The sequence below is a fragment of the Microtus pennsylvanicus genome, chromosome 7 (genome assembly GCF_037038515.1).
Source record: "Microtus pennsylvanicus isolate mMicPen1 chromosome 7, mMicPen1.hap1, whole genome shotgun sequence".
Lineage (NCBI taxonomy): Eukaryota > Metazoa > Chordata > Mammalia > Rodentia > Cricetidae > Microtus > Microtus pennsylvanicus.
This window is the reverse complement of record NC_134585.1, coordinates 25,242,840-25,259,729: the sequence shown is the minus strand read 5'-3', so window position 1 is coordinate 25,259,729 and position 16,890 is coordinate 25,242,840. Positions and strand designations below refer to the sequence as shown.

Sequence of the window (16,890 nt, the reverse complement as noted above, 5' to 3'; positions counted from 1 at the left end):
CAGTGATTTTTCTCTCTTCTACTATGTATTGAGAGAGCTATGTTTAAATCTCAAACCACAATTGTGACCTCTTTTTCTCTTCTCAGTTCTGTCACTTTTTTGTTTCATTTATTTAGAAACTCCAGTGTTGGCTGCATTCACACTTAGAATTGTTACATGTTCCTAATGATCACTCTTGAGTGACTGTCCTTTTCTAGCCGCCGTATTTACTAATACTTACACTATTCTAGCCTTCTTTTGGTTGTAATTTATATTTGACTTCTAACCAACGTGACTTTACATTTAGCTCTTGTGGTATGCTCTCTGTCATAATCCCTGGTGGTGATTGAACCCAGAGACTAACCTAAATCCCTTATGTGTTCTTCTATATTTTACATAGATGATTGATTTTTAATTGTATATGTGTGTATCTGTCTGTCTGTCTGCCTGCCTGCTCTGTATAGATATAAGCATGAGAGTGTAGGTGCCCACAGTGGCCAGAGGAGTCAGATCCCCTGGAGACTGGAGTTACAGGCAGTTGTGAACGCAGCTACAGTCCTCTGAAAGGACAGTAGTGTAACCCCTGAGCATTGCTCCAACTCCCATGACCTTTTAAATAGCATTATAATTGGGCCTTACTTTTTCTTTCAAACTAAGTCTCTGCTGTTGAAATGTTTGAGCCATTTTTAGAATGATTGCCTACGAAATCTGGACCTTGGAATGGTCCTTGTCTTGTTCTCTTCTTTTTCTTCTTCTTCTTCTTTTTTTTTTAATTTATTATGTGTACAGTATTCTCAGTATTCTGTCTGCATGTATGCCTGCAGGCCAGAAGAGGGCACCAGATCTCATTACAGATGGTTGTGAGCCAGCATGTGGTTTCTGGGAATTGAACTCAGGAGCTTTGGAAGAGCAGGCAGTGCTCTTAACTGCTGAGCCATCTCTCCAGCCCCCTTTTTCTTCTTTTTTAAAAATTATTTTTTTTTTGATCACTGTATCCCTTTTACAAATTTGCTGTACTTTGATTTTGGTAATTTAGATTTTTAGTTTACATTTTGAGTTTATCATGGATTACCTTTAAGTAGTGAATTTCTGGAATGGAGTTTCTGGAAGTTTCTATCACTGTGTCTTCATAGTCACTGATCCATATGATTAGGTGCTATGTATCTAATCCCATTTCACATTAGATATCAAATGCCATTTTATCTCTAGAAGTTCTGTTTGGTTCATTTGTTTAAATTTTCTGTTATGTTAATATTTCCCTTTAAATTTTAGATATCTTTAATACCCGTTTAATGTCTTTGCTTGCTAATCATTTCTATAAAATGTGGGTCTGTTTCTGTGCATTTCTCTTCTCCTAATTGTGTGGCATAGTCTCCTCCCGAATCCCTGTACATTCACAAGGGTTTCTTCACGCTGCCTGGTAGCTCGAGGGTAGTCACCGCCCTGTGTGACATCTGTTCTTTCCCTTGACAAAGATACCGTTTACCAGGTAGGGCGTGGGATTAGAAAATATAATACTAAAGAGAACGAAGGCACAAGTGAAAATAATAAAACAGAAAGCAAAGGATAGTACCAGGAGGGAATTCCAGTGAATATTGAAACTTGTCTGCAGTTAATTTTCCATACACTTTTATACCCCCAATACAACAGGGGGAAGAAGACAAAAGACTGCTTTAACATGACACAAAGGACAACTAGAACAGTTACTTTGAGACAGCAAGTCCTTAGCATTCTGTTCTGTAGGCAGTGAACCCACTCTAGACCAAGTATCCTGAAGGCAGCCACTCCCAAGGTCACACCTTCTATTTCAAAAGAAGGAACAGAAGTATGCTTGAACCCCTGACCATTGGTCAGGGTGGAGTGGATATACCTATATGGACCATCTTAGTGGACAAAAAGACCAAGCAACCACACCTTAGGTGAGGATGTGTAGCCCCAATTGTTAACAACTTTGAACAAGCTAAAACTCTGACAAGGTGGAAGTAGGCTCACATTTTTGGGCCTCCACATAGCAGGACCTATAGCTGCTTCAGATTCCCACTCCTGTGTCATGTTCTACAAGTTGCTCCCGCGCACAGAGCCAGGACAGGAAGCACTGCTCACCTTTATTTACCATCTCCTCCTTCACTATTCATTCTTCAGATGTCTGGGTGGGAAAGGTGCTGTTAGTCAGTTGCTTAATTGTTTATGATCAAGTTTAAGTCTGGACCCTGTTACTCCCTCATGACCAGATGCAGAATTTCCATAAGTCATGTGAATACTTTAGATATGTAAATGAAGAGGAGGCAATATAAAAGGTGCCGCTAAGGTAAAACCACACAGTAACATCAGATAAAAGGTCACTCCCTGAGGGGCTTCCTACGTGTCAGAAAGCTTGCTAGAAACCAGAAGAAAGACAGAAACGTGATCAGAAGCTGGGGAAATTGCTGCGATAGCCGTGCAGATCATGGAAGGGTGGGGTAAAGAGTCACGGTAGAGAAGGAAGCCGCATGGTGTTCTAAAGGGGCAGGGTGCAGCCGCATGGCGCTTACTCGTTACTCTCCACAGATGGAGCCCTGTACATGTCTCTCTGCCTGTGACTTTACCACAGATGTGCATCTCCTTTCTGTACTTACCCTTTCCTGCCCACTCTGGACTTCCCATGGAATCCTCCTACTGCTAAATGCTTCTTGTCCTGTGAAACTTCCCTCACTCGTGTTAAGTTCATATAACCTTTGGGCGTGGGTCATTTGCTCTTGGTTTTTGTCTTTATTATAGTTTGATTTGTGCCTTAGTGAGCACTTTTTTATTAACAATCATCCCACGAAAATGTTACTGCCTCTGACTCGCTATCACAAAAGCAGACGCCCACGTATGTGCCTTCTGTGTGGTACAACTGTAAATACACGGTATCTTTGAGGCACTTTTTATATTGTGTCTTGGATTTTTTTCTTGAGATAGGGTCTCATATACATTAGGTTAGCCGTACACTTAATTTGTAGCACAGGCTGGCCTCTGCCTCCCAAGTGCTGGGATTATAGGCATGCACTATTACACCCAGATTTTTTTTTTTTTTTTGGTTTTTCGAGACAGGGTTTCTCTGTGGCTTTTGGAGCCTGTCCTGGAACTAGCTCTGTAGACCAGGCTGGTCTCGAACTCACAGAGATCCGCCTGCCTCTGCCTCCCGAGTGCTGGGATTAAAGGACACCCAGATTTTTTGAAGTGCTTTTAAAAATTATTACTGCCAGATGTACACTAAATATTAGTATGCTTTTACTTAAGCTATACATAAGTATTTACCAATTGACATATTTACTTTAAAATAATCCAGTAGATCGAAACTTTACACATTTTTTTTATAATGGGCCAAGTAGTAACTATTTTGGCTTTATAGGCTACATTGTCCATGTGGTGGTTCCTCAGGACACCGGTGTGACATGCTAATGCAGCCGTAGACCATGTGTACATGAAGGAGCCTAAGCGTGTTCTGTTTTAAACTATATTGGAAAACTAGCCGGTGAGCTGCATTTTTATGAACGTGTCAGGGTGCAATAAGATTGGCTGTGTGTTAGGAAGTGTTTGAAGTGGCTGATGGACATAGGAATGCATTGTGAGATGTGTTTGAAACACCCTACAGGAAGAGATAAAATGAGGTTCTTGTAAGTTAATATGAAGAAAAATTGTCACTTGTGTGTCATGTTCACTAGTAAAAATCTGTTTTGTCTCTTTCTGCTGACATTACTTCCTGAGCTAGCTTCCCTGCAGTCTTCAGTACAGCACTACGAGGAAAAAACCACCAAAATCAAGCAGCTGCTCGTGAAAACCAAAAAGGAGCTGGCAGATGCAAAGCAAGCAGTATGTTAATTTCTCAGTACCGTATTTTATGACTTACAGTTCTGACTCACTTTATTGTTTAATTTAACCAGATTCTTGTTCTATAGGAAAGTGATCACCTACTACTTCAAGCGTCTTTAAAGGGTGAACTGGAAGCAAGCCAACAGCAAGTAGAAGTCTATAAAGTAAGAGTCTTACATTTTTGAAAAGCTTTTTCCATGTAGAAATAAAGTGCCATGCAGATGAACCAGAAAGCTGGTTCGCAGTTCAGGGCACTGGCTGCTCTTGAGGGGATCCGGGTCCAATTCCCAGCACCCACATGGTGGCTCGCAGCCATCCATATACCCACCCCCCACTGCCCCCGTTCCAGGGACTCTGATAACTTGTGCTGGCCTCCGTGGGTACCAGGCCCACATGTGGTACATAGACATATGTACAGGCAAAACATCTATACACATAAAAAATAACAGCAACTTTTTTTAAAGAAAAATTTCTAAATCAGGTAAGAAATTACCTTTAGGGATACTTAGAAAAACTACTCAACGTTTTGAGAAAGCAGAAATAGTGAAGTTTAGTAATGCTACTTAACTCAAGCTGTCATATATTTGAGCATCTGTATTATCTAGAACAGTGCATATAAAATTAATGTGGCCGAAAACTTCATCTGAATCCTCTGACTGAAAATACAATTTACAGTTGCCAGAAGCAATGTTTGAGGTGGTTGAATATTTGCTGTTTTTTTATGTATAATGTCTGGTGCTATTTAATTAGACATTATAAATATATAGTCTTTAATTGTCCAGATACGAGTTTAAGAAAAAAATAAATCAACCTGATAGTGAGGAAGCATTATTCACGCTGTCTCTGATAATTATAATACCTGAAAACAATCCACACGGAGTTATGCCGTTGAATCTGTCTCTCCCCAGATTCAGCTGGCCGAGATAACATCCGAGAAGCACAAAATCCATGAGCACCTGAAGACTTCTGCGGAGCAGCATCAGCGCACACTGAGCGCGTACCAGCAGAGGGTGGCGGCCCTTCAGGAAGAGAGCCGAACTGCCAAGGTATGTTCTTCCTGACCAAAACCACCAAGATTCTCTTACTGCAGGGACACATTACCTTTGCAGTGTTCTGCAGTTAAAAGCACTTATCAGATGCTCTACACCCAACAGCATGGGCACGTTGACATCATTGGGGTAGTATTTAAGTGTGTGTGTGTGTGTGTTTGCGTTTGTTTATTATGTCTGTGTGAATGTGAGCACATGTACCATTATGTATGTGTGGAGGTCAGGGGTCAGTTTTTAGGCGATGATTCTGTACCTTGTTGAGACAGTGTCTTTCTTATTTTTGCCACTGCACTTTGTACTCCAGTCCAGCTGGCCCCATATACTTCTCCTATCTCTGCCTCCTGATTTCCCATCTGAACACAGGATGATAAATGCCTATCTTCTGATCTGGCTTTTGGGTTTTTTGTTTTTGGATTTTTTGAGACAGGGTTTCTCCGTAGCTTTTGGTTCCTGTCCTGGAACTAGCTCTTGTAGATCAGGCTGGCCTCGAACTCACAGAGATCCGCCTGCCTCTGCCTCCTGAGTGCTGGGATTAAAGGGGTGCGCCACCACCGCCTGGCCTGGCTTTTGTTTTTTAAACATGGGTTTCAGGACTTAAACTCAGGTTTTTAGGCTTGCACAGCTAGTACTTTTAACTGTTAGCCATCCCTCCAGCTCTTATGTTTTATAGTAGGCCACTTGTTTGTTCCTGGCTGCCCAGAACTGAAATAATCACACAAAAACTGTATTAATTACAACGCTTGGCCTATTGGCCTGTGTTTATTTCTAGCCCACTCTTATCTCTTAAATCAACCCATTTCTATTATTTTATATTTTACCATGAGGTTTGTGGCCCTACCGGCAAGGTTCCACCTGCCACCTTGCATCTCTCTCCTCTGACGGCTCGTTGGCTGCTCCTCGACTCTGCTTTCTTTCTCCCAGAATTCAGTTTAGGCTCCCCCACCCCAATAAAAAGAGAACATGGCTGAGTGGTGTTGGCATATGCCTTAATCCCAGCACTTGGGAGGCAGAAGCAGGTTGATTTCTGTGAGTTCCAGGCCAGCCTGGTCTACAGAGTGAATCTCAGGACAGCCAGGAGTGTTACACAGAGAAATGTTGCCAAAAATAAAAAAGAAGAAAGAAAAATGAGAGAACATATAGGTTAAAATGTATGAAATAATAGAAGAAAACAGTGTAATTATGAAACTTGTGAGTCGTGAGTTAGCTACTGTGGAGGAAACATGAAGTCAGAGGTTTTAAAAAGGGTCAGGCTAAGAGAACTGGGTTTCTATTTTGATTAAAATTGGAATTTGGGGTTTTTGTTTGTCAGTGTTATGAGACAGGGACTCATTCTATGTCTCATACTGACCTGAAACTTCTGGTGTGGACTAGGCTGACCTCAATTCATAGCAGTCCTGCTGTCTCCTCCTCCTGAGTGCTGAGATTGCAGGGATGAGCGACCATGCCCAGCCCCAGAACACAGGTTTTACCAAAGTTAATAAAGGCTAAAATGGATACAGGCTATTTTCTTCATTTTCACAATGAGAATTTTTTACTTCATTTCATCAGACTCTGAAAGGACATAGAAGGATTATGTCACAGTGACAATTTTCTCTCTCTCTTAAATGTTATAGGCAGAACAAGCTGCTGTCACCTCTGAGTTTGAGAGCTACAAAGTCCGAGTTCACAATGTTCTAAAACAACAGAAAAATAAGTCTGTGTCTCAGGCTGAAACTGAGGGGGCTAAACAAGAAAGGTAAAGTCTAAGGTTTTCCCCATACAAATACAGGTTGTTCCCCAGATTGGTTTAAAGACTCATTTTTATTGCTGTTGACTGGAATTTTAGGTGTGATGACGAGTGAACAGAATATTTCTTGGTGTCACCATCTTTCTCGATAATTAGGAAAGTACACACAAAGAGGACTGTTGCAGACTCTAAAGGGTGTTAAAATCAACAGTGAAGCTAGAATGTGGTCTCTGAGCTATAGACTTTTGTCTCATTAAGACCTGGACATAGTAAAAATTTAGGCATTAAAATTAAATTTACATTATGGAATTTATGACTACTTCCATTTGATTTGTATAGTACGTTAGTACTAGTTTCACATTAGCTTCCAGATCCACTTTGTAAATTGTTCTAAAATTTACTAGGAACAAGAGATGGACTGGGTGTGGTGGTGTACACCTTTTAATCCTAGCACTTATGAGGTGGAGGCAGGCAGATCTCTGAGCGTTCAAAGACAGCCTGATCTACAGAGTGAGTCCCAGGACAGCCAGGGCTACATAGTGAGACCTTGTCTCTGAAAAAGATGAGGGTTAAGACACCCTTTTGATATGGATGTTTTGATTTTGTAGTGGAGGTTGGTTATATGTAGTTTTTATACCTGCTTTTGGGGCTGGAACAGGATTAATGTCTCTGTAATGTTTGCATGCTTACGTTCATGCTTCTGTTATTTTTGTTTGGGAGTCTATTAAATGCGTTGTATAGCCTTCCACCCATAGCTATCATAAAGTATTGACACACTTAGTAAAGATGATTTGTAAGAGCCATTTGAGCATACCTGAATCTTGAGTTCAGACTACTTGAATGTGATACTTTCTAGTGATTTTTAAGCCTTTTTCTTAAACCTATTTTTATGAATTGTTTTATTAGAGTTTTTTTGTGGGAGAGACTTGTCGCCTTAGAGAATGTCACTTCCCCCAGGATATGTTCTTTTTTTCCTTTTTTTCCCCCCCCTAGTTTTTCAAGACAGTTTTTCTCTGTAGCTTTGGAGCCTGTTCTGGAACTTGCTCTGTAGACCAGACTGGTCTCAAACTCATAGAGATCCACCTGTCTCTGCCTCCCGAGTGCTGGGATTAAAAGCATGCACTATCACCTGGCAGTATGCCCATTTTTTATACATCTTTTAAGGAACTGATAATGTATACATTATGGAAAAATTATGGGTTTTATTTCCACCAAGACTTTATTCTAATTCTAAACTGACTCCTTCCTTTTTTTATTGTATTTTGAGCTCATGTCCCAGTCTCATAACAGCTACCATAGAACTGTGTAAAATGGATTGTAACGATAATTCTATAACATTTAACATAGCGTAGTCTTATACCATGTGATAGTCTATGTCATTTTAATATGAAATTTTAGACTGAGACAAGCCCAAGCTTTGTGATCCCAGCACTCAGGAAGCTGAGACAGGAGGGCTGCCATAAGTTGAAAGTCAGTTTGTGCTCTGTAGCAAATATCAGGCTAGCCGGGGCTCCATAGCAAGACTCAGAAAACAAATTAAGTAAATGAATAAACTCAAGACATTTTTGTAAAATTTGTATTGCCTGATCATTTACAATCTGTATATACAACATCTTTTAAAAATTATTTTAATTCTAGTCTTTGAATTCTTGTGATTATATTTCCTTTAGCATCATCCACAGTAACAGAGTGTGACACTAAAACAATAAATATATTTGAAGCCACACTCGTGAACATTGTTGAACTATTTCTGTTTTAGGGAACACCTGGAAATGCTGATTGACCAACTGAAAATCAAGTTGCAGGATAGCCAAAATAGTTTACAAATCAGTGTTTCCGAGTTCCAGACACTGCAGTCTGAGCATGACACTCTGCTGGAGAGGCACAACCGGATGCTGCAGGAGACCGTGACCAAAGAGGCAGAACTTCGGGAAAAGTAAGACTGGCAGCAGCAGTGGGCACTGTTGGTACCAGGCAAGCGGCCTGGTTTATGCTCCTCCCTGGGATTTCAGTGAGGAGCAGGGACTTAGAGAGGCTTGGTAACTTTGCCTTACCTACCACCAGCCTTCCCTTCAGACTGTTTTTATCTTTAGCATTTTTTTAGAACAGCTAACATATATCTTTTCACCTGATATCCCAACTCTCTTACAGCCTTTGTACTCAGGAAATTTCCTTCCCCTGCTACTAAAATGTCCTTTGTGTGAGCGTCAATGATGCTAGCGATTAAAGACACACATGTGCCCTGCCACTGAGCTGTATCCCCTGCCCTCAGAAAGTGGTTGTAACTGCTAATGATTCCTCCTTTACAGTCCTGGTAACTATTTTAAACAAAATGCTTGCAGAATACTATGTACAGTATCTTATTAGTCACTATAAACTTGGTAATTAGGATAACCTTTTTCTAAAGCCAAGCATGGTAGCATACATTTGTAATCTCACCATTCAAGTTCGAGACCTGGGCTACAAAACAAGTTTAAGTCACAGCTTGAACTACATAGTAAGACTCTGGCTATATTCTGTTCTGCTATAGGCCGAAGCAGCTTCTTTATTAACCAGTGGTAATAAAACATATTCATAGCATACAGAGGGGACTCCCACATCACATGTGTGTATGTGTGTGTGTGTCTTTACATATGTAATAAGGTTATCTGTAGCCCAGGCTAGTCGCATCTACTCATTTTGTAGATGAGGGTGACTTTAAACTTTTGATTCTTCTGCTTCCACCATCCGCCAGAGATGGAGGAGATGTGTCTTTTTTTTTTTTTTTTTTTTTTTGATTTTTCGAGACAGGGTTTCTCCATAGCTTTTGGTTCCTGTCCTGGAACTAGCTCTTGTAGACCAGGCTGGCCTCGAACTCACAGAGATCCACCTGCCTCTGCCTCCCGAGTGCTGGGATTAAAGGCGTGCGCCACCACCGCCCGGCTGGAGATGTGTCTTTGTACATTCTGTAGATGACCTAGGACTTCCTTTGGAGAATCCAGCTGACAGAGGCTGGGTCAGCATATGCAGTTCAAGGCTCTCAGGAACTAAACTTTTACCTTTAGGTTGTGTTCAGTTCAATCCGAGAACACCATGATGAAGTCTGAACATGCCCAGACGATATGTCAACTAACATCCCAGAATGAAGCGCTCCGTAACAGCTTCCGTGACCAAGTTCGACATTTGCAGGATGAACACCGAAAGACAGTGGAGACCCTGCAACACCAGCTCTCCAAAGTGGAAGCTCAGCTCTTCCAGCTCAAGAGTGAGCCATCCATAAAAAGTATGTGTATGTTTGTAAAAGGATTGACTTTGTGTTCTGACATGTTTATGTCACTTAAGACATTGTTCAGGAATTCATAAGAAAGTGAAATACTGGGCTGGAGAGTTGGATCAATGGTTCAGAGCACTGACTGTTCTCCCAGAAGACGTGGGTTTGATCTCCAGCCCTCACGTGGTGATTCACATCCATCTCCAGTCCCAGGGAATCCAGTGCCCTCTTCCAGCCTCAGAGGACACTGCCTGCATGTGGTACATAGACACATGTGCAGAATACCCAGAGATAGGAAATAATAATAAATAATAATTAGTTAAAAATATGTAAAACTTAGCCAGTAGGGCATGCCTTTAATCTCAGCACTCAGAAGGCAGAGGCAGGCAGAGGTCTGTGAGTTCAAAGCCAGCCTGGTCAGCATAGTTCCAGTTCCAGGACAGCCAGGGCTACACAAAGAAACCCTGTTGTGAAAAACCAATAATAATAATAATAATGTAAAAGAAAAATATACTGAATAGCAACCTGTACCAGTTCCATAATTAGTGAGATATGAATTTGCTTACTGGAAATAAAACCGAATCATTTGAACCCTTCTTGACTATGGTTATAGCAGCCTATGCAGCTTCTTAGACTACTGATTTTCATAATTATGTATTCTTCTGTATAATGTATTTTTTCCTTTGTCTTACACATATTCCTATTAGTCTCATGGCAAGAGTCCTGATTCTGGTATCTATCACTTGGTACCCAGTGTTTGCCCTTTCATGCATGTGTTCTTTATCAGAAGCTTTGGGGCAGAGCAGGGGACCCCCAGGCAGCATTGTAGTTGTCCAGTCTTTCGCCAGTGCAGCTTCTACCTTCAGATTCTTTTTTTCCTCTGAGACAGGGTTTCTCTGTGTAACAGCTCTGACTGTCCTGAAATTCACTCTGTAGAGCAAGCTGACCTCAAACTCACAGAGATCTGCTTGCCTCTGCCTCCCTCTGCCTCTGCTGGCATTAAAGGTGCACTCTACACCCTGGTCCTTCTTCAGATTTTAATGAGGTGAAGTTATCTGTCGTTCAGCCTCACCCAGTGCCCTCTATTCCAGAAGGAAACAAGAAAACGTCAGTCATGATGGTGATTTTTAGTCCTGTGCTCACAGTGATTTGTTTCCCATGGGAAATGTCGTCACGGGAGTATTGGCAGGTGTGGGTCACTTAACAAGGCCAAAAACTAACATTAGGAGAATTTAACTTACATCAGAGTTTAAAAGGGCTGGGCGATGGTGGCGCACGCCTTTAATCCCAGCACTTGAGAAGCAGAGGCAGGTGGATCTCTGTGAGTTCGAGGCCAGCCTGGTCTATAAGAGCTAGTTCCAGGACAGGCTCCAAAGCTACAGAGACTCTCTCTCAAAAAACAAAACAAACAAACAAACAAAAAATTAAAGACAGCCTTGAGCACGTCAAAATGTTAAGGAAATTAAACAAACAGCAAGTAAACAAATGGTGTCTACAGAAAGAATGTTGAATAGTTACAAAGAGGCACTTTACATTGAGTTATGGGAGTCATCCAACAGAAACAATCCACCCGTCTACTTGCTGCCTGTGACGGACAGCTGGGCAGCGTGGATTTTACACAATGCCCTACCGCTGCCGTGTGGTGGCAGTCTCCGTCACTGCCCTGACACTGCCACCTTGGCCGGTGCTTAGTGTTGCCTGCTCACACCTACAGCGGTCAGATGACAGAACCCAGAGTTCGGTGTAACGAACCAACTGGTTACAGTTCATAGAATTATAGCGAACCAACTGGTTACAGTTCATAGAATCATAGCAAACTAACTGGTTATAGTTCATAGAATTCTTGGGCCTTTAATCCTATCATTTGGTTTGCATAGTGAGTCCCAGGCCAGTCAGGGTTTCATAGTATGATTTTGTCTCAAAAAAGGAATAAAGGATTTCTTGCTTGCATATAATGAACACTCACATAGAACTGAAAAGCTCATATGACACGTCAAAATGCACTACGTGATTGGCTCCTAACTCTATGCAAGGTCTTATAGCTTAATCCAGGATTTTTTTTAAGTTTCAAAGTTCACTTGTTTTCAATATTATGAACTGTCTCCCAGTCCTTTTAAAGCTCGGTTAGCCTCTGACTGCCTTTCTGCAGCATGTCCCTGGGTTTCTGACTTTTACCAACTGTTGATTACACTCTTGACTCCTACAATACAATCTGCTTTTCTTTGGCTGGTCATTTCCTTTTAAAATCTTTTTTTTTTTTTTGGTTTTTCGAGACAGGGTTTCTCTGTGGCTTTGGAGCCTGTCCTGGAACTAGCTCTTATAGACCAGGCTGGCCTCGAACTCACAGAAATCCGCCTGCCTCTGCCTTCCCTAGTGCCAGGATTAAATGTGTGCGTCACCACCGCCCAGCTGCTGTCTTTAATTTTATTGGCTGTCTTTGTTAGGGTCAAATCTATTGGTCTTTAACAATTTTACTTCCCCTTTTAAAATATTTAATAGGCCCCGCTTCTTCCCACCAACCTTTGAAAAACCCTCGAGAAAGAAGAAACACAGACCTCCCGCTTCTGGACATGCACACTGTGGCCCGGGAGGAGGGAGAAGGGATGGAGACAACTGACAGCGAGTCCGCATCTTCGCCTGGCACCCATATTACATCTTTAGAACAGCTGCTGAGTTCTCCTGACACCAAGTTTGGTAGGTGGCTCAGTGTGAGTGGTTTAAGTCGGCTGTCTTGTTTGATAAATATACTCTAATTTTTATGCTTTTTGAGCTGTTCCAGTAAAAGAGCTTATAGTAAAAAACTAAAAGCTTGAACACATGCATGGGGCTGAGTCAGAAGTGGATGATGGGAAGTCCTGTATGGTTATTAGAAAGTAAATGACCTGCTGCCTCACCTTCCAGGAGATTCAGTTTCAGGCGATTCCTTACAGTGAAGTTTGCTAAATGTGCTGTCGTAGATACAGTATAGCTTTGGTCTGCTTTTTGTTCTTACCCGTAGTGGTAGGACTGTCATAATACAAGGGGATTCTCATCTTTCGAATGCTCTGGGACCGTGCTTATATCCAACATTGTGTTAGTCACCATCCAGCTGCTGTGACGAGATCCTTGAGAAAGTTAGCATAGCAAGAAAGATTTGTCCTAGCTTACAGCTTCAGCCCAGGGTCATTTGCCATAGGCAAGACACAACAGCACGGTGAAGTACCTGCGGCAGCCAAGGAATGGACTGGAATGAGCCAGGCTTCCAAGGTCCCTTTCAAAGGCATGCCTCCTGTGACCCAACTTAGTTCTTCTAGGCCCTACCTCACACTGGGAATCCACTACTCCCTGGCAGATATGAGGCCTTGGATTAGACTCCCCAGCACTACCAAAAAAACAAACAAAAAAATTATATATATATAAAGCATAAACTGTGAGGAGGGGCTTGTAGAGCCAAGCTATTTATACTCCAGCAGAAATTCAGTCTTATTTCAAATAGAACCTTTTTGAGCTGAGGTATGTCATACAGATGAATAATAAAGAGTGGACTTAAATATTAAATGGACTTAAGATATTTAGTTTTTTATTTAGAGTCTGTAATTTCTGATTGTGACAATTACTTTTTAGAACAGCATTTTGCAGAACCCCATTCATGGCATGCCGAATTTACCAAAGAAGAATTGGCTGAGAAGCTCAGTTCCACCACAAAGAGTGCAGATCACTTAAACGGCCTGCTTCGGGAGACAGAGGCCACCAACGCCATCCTTATGGAGCAGATTAAGGTGCGGGTGGAGCCTGGCTACCCTGGCATGCCCTGTGCAGTTGCTTTTCTAACCTTTGGTGTATATTGCCCCATTTTACATGTTCACATTTCAGTGTAAACATAGTATCTAGATTCATTATATTAGATTCCTCATGATTTGAATTACTGCTTTTATTTGTTAAACAAACATTTTTAATTCATTCTTTTTCTAAGATAAGTATAGCAACTGGGCAGACATTGACAAGTCATTGCTCCTCATATACTTAAGTAAAACAAGAGTATATGTTCTTGAGTCCAATAATTCAAGGCATTCCCTTTCTTCCTCCCTCGTTCTTCTACATTCCTCCCCCCTCCTTTCCTTTTCTCCCACTTTTTTCCCCTCTGCTTTTCCCTTTCTCCTTGTTTCTCTTCCTCTCCCCCTTCTATTTCTTGAAACAAACTATAGACTGCTTTTGAACTTGTTATGTAGCCAAAGATGGCCTTGAATATCTGGTCATTCTGCCTCTACTTCCTACGTGCTGGGATTACAAGCATGGGGGACCATTATAGTCAGCTAAGACTGCTCAAATTAGATATTTCCTTCCTTTGAGAGTAATGCTCCAAGCCCTGCGTTTTACATTTATTGTATTATTTAATCTTTATAATGACTAGAGAACCTTTGGAAAATGAAACTGGGCCAGACTTAGGGGCACACACCCTTAATGCTGGCACTTGGGAGTCAGAGCAGACAGCTCCGATTTCAAGGCCAGCCTGGTCTACATAACGAATTCTGGAGTTTCTAGTCAGCTGCAGCTACATGGTGAGACATAGCCTGGTGCTCGTTAGTGTTCCTGAGCTGAGCTTGTAAAGTACTTGGTTAAGTACTGTTTGCTCTGGACGTCCTGATAGCTTGGCTCTCCAAGTAGGGGAGGGAAGAGATCACCAGAGGCTGCAGCTGTCTTCCTCTTCACCTGCCTCCAGCCTGCCCCTGCTCACGTTCAGCCACGTCCCCAGAGAAGGAGGAGGACTCGCGGGACCAGCTTATGGTCCTGGTTGCTCACTTAGCGCTTCCTAGTGCTCACCAGTTTTCAGCATTCCTCTGGCGCCTGTGCCTCTGAGGCACCTGCTCTTCCTGGGGGCATTTGAGGCTGCCAGACTAAAGCACCTCATTTGTTTGCCTCTTTCCGCTCTTCTTGGAGTTGGTTAATAGTTCTCACTCCTTTTGCCCCTCTCAGCTCCACTTTATTTTCCTGAGGTAGGGATTGTTCAGGGAGAAGATAAGTGTGTGTTCAGTTTACTAGATTCAACCAGAAGTTCACAAGCACAGCGGTAACCGATTTCTCTCACACTAGCTTCTCAAAAGTGAGATAAGAAGACTGGAAAGAAATCAAGAGCGAGAAAAGTCAGTAGCTAACCTGGAGTACTTGAAGAATGTGTTGCTGCGGTTCATTTTCCTGAAGCCCGGGAGTGAACGAGAGCAGCTCCTCCCTGTGATAGACACTATGCTGCAGCTCAGCCCTGAAGAGAAGGGCAAGCTTGCCACAGTTGCTCAAGGTAGGTGTAGCTCAGCCCTGAAGAGAAGGGCAAGCTTGCCACAGTTGCTCAAGGTAGGTGCAGCTCAGCCCTGAAGAGAAGGGCAAGCTTGCCACAGTTGCTCAAGGTTGGTGGAGGGGGCACTCGCTGGTACGTGACCGTCTGCTAACCGTCAGTCTTGCTTAAGAATGGATGTGTGCGGGCAACCTTTCTCTCTTTGAATTTCCTTCACTGGGATGAGTTTTGTCAGCTAGCTTTTTAACGTCTGGGGCAAATGGCCTGCCTTCCATCTCTGGAAATTACATCTCTAGCCTGGTGTTGAGTTGGATGTGTTTGGGGGGGTGGGGGGGTGACGTGTTTTTCTCCTCACTCACCTCCCCTTTCTCTACTTCCACTCCCAGACAGTAGAGGGACACTGATCATGTGACCAACACACTTTTCACGTGCATGCAGAGTTAATACTGCCCCACAGTGGAGTGTAATGCTCACATCAGTTAGGCCAACAGTGTTTCCCGTAGACTCTTTTCAAATGCTGTGACATACCTGACTTCAAACTGCAGATTAAGAGTCATGGTTTTATTTTTGGATTAGTCTATGGTTTTATTTTTGGATTAGTCTAGAGTCTTTTCGTTCTCAAGCATACAGAGAACATGCGGTAATTTAGTCCCTTGTAGCTGTCATCCGCCTCTGAGTTTTCAACCCAAGCTCTTGTTTAGTGCTGCTGTGTCTCTACTCAACGTTTAGTTGGTGTTCTCCTAGCTTTGTTCTGTTGCAGTTTTTCAGGTTTAGTCAAAGGGTTGTGGGGGGTTAGTTGTTTAAGGTTTCTTTGTTTTCATCCCCTTCCAATTATACTAAGTCATGTTACTAACTTAATATACCATATATTAATAACTTAACAATCTGATCATTTGTTCCATAGCAGTCCAGCATTTTGAACTTGTTGTTTATAGGAGTATCGCATTTATTTCAAATACTGCACATACACAGGAAGTCAGTTTTCTGATTACATCTAGGTGCATCTGGGCAAAATAAGTCCCTCACAGGCATCACCATACTAAGCCCAGAATATATAGATACCAACTTGGGACTGATGTTCTCATCTTAATATTCTTTTAACATGTTCCTCTATCTGTTATACATCCTAAATAAACTAATAAATTTAGGATGACCCTTGAGGGGGCTGGAGAGTGATTAAAAGCACCGACTGGTCTTCCAGAGGTCCTGAGTTCAATTCCCAGCAATTACATGGTAACCCCCAGCTATCTTTAGTGGGGGTCTGATATCCTCTTCTGGCATAAAGGTATATATGCAGATAGAGCACTCATATACATAAAATAAATGAACTTAAAAAGAGAATGGCCCTTAGAATTCAGTTACTTGGTATACTTAGTAAGATTTACCTTTTGACTCTTACTCAAGATTTTACATTTTACGCGAGCTAGTGCTTGTGGTCTGGGGCTGTGTCTCAGGAGATCTGGATCTAGGACTAATGAGATTCTGGGCTAATGTTTGACACAATTACTTACTTCATAATGAGTATTTGTAGTTCCTTAAATCTGTTTTCTTATATCATGTCTTCCTAATAAAGAATTTCTCAGTACTTAGAAAACTCTTATTTTTGCTTACTATAGTGCAAATTGCCGTAGCCACATTTAACAGTAGTCAAATAAAGCCAGGCTTGATACTATATACCTACAAGAGTCCAGGTTTTCCCTGGGCTACAGAGTGAATACCAAACTACAACGGCTATGTAGCCTGGCCCTACCTCAAACAACAAAAGAAACTCAGTATTAGAATATAC

The 16,890-nt window shown here is 42.0% G+C and overlaps 1 protein-coding gene across 1 annotated transcript in view; it reads left to right on the top strand.

Moving 5' to 3' along the window:
• Nucleotides 1-16,890, top strand: part of Gcc2 (GRIP and coiled-coil domain containing 2) — a 42,100-nt gene that overhangs the window by 22,627 nt on the left and 2,583 nt on the right. The window contains exons 14-22 of the mRNA XM_075980245.1: nucleotides 3,713-3,813; nucleotides 3,900-3,977; nucleotides 4,722-4,859; nucleotides 6,476-6,597; nucleotides 8,348-8,524; nucleotides 9,633-9,850; nucleotides 12,338-12,532; nucleotides 13,442-13,596; nucleotides 14,909-15,110. Coding sequence (XP_075836360.1) covers nucleotides 3,713-3,813; nucleotides 3,900-3,977; nucleotides 4,722-4,859; nucleotides 6,476-6,597; nucleotides 8,348-8,524; nucleotides 9,633-9,850; nucleotides 12,338-12,532; nucleotides 13,442-13,596; nucleotides 14,909-15,110 — 1,386 coding nt within the window. The remainder of the gene's footprint in view (nucleotides 1-3,712; nucleotides 3,814-3,899; nucleotides 3,978-4,721; nucleotides 4,860-6,475; nucleotides 6,598-8,347; nucleotides 8,525-9,632; nucleotides 9,851-12,337; nucleotides 12,533-13,441; nucleotides 13,597-14,908; nucleotides 15,111-16,890) is intronic.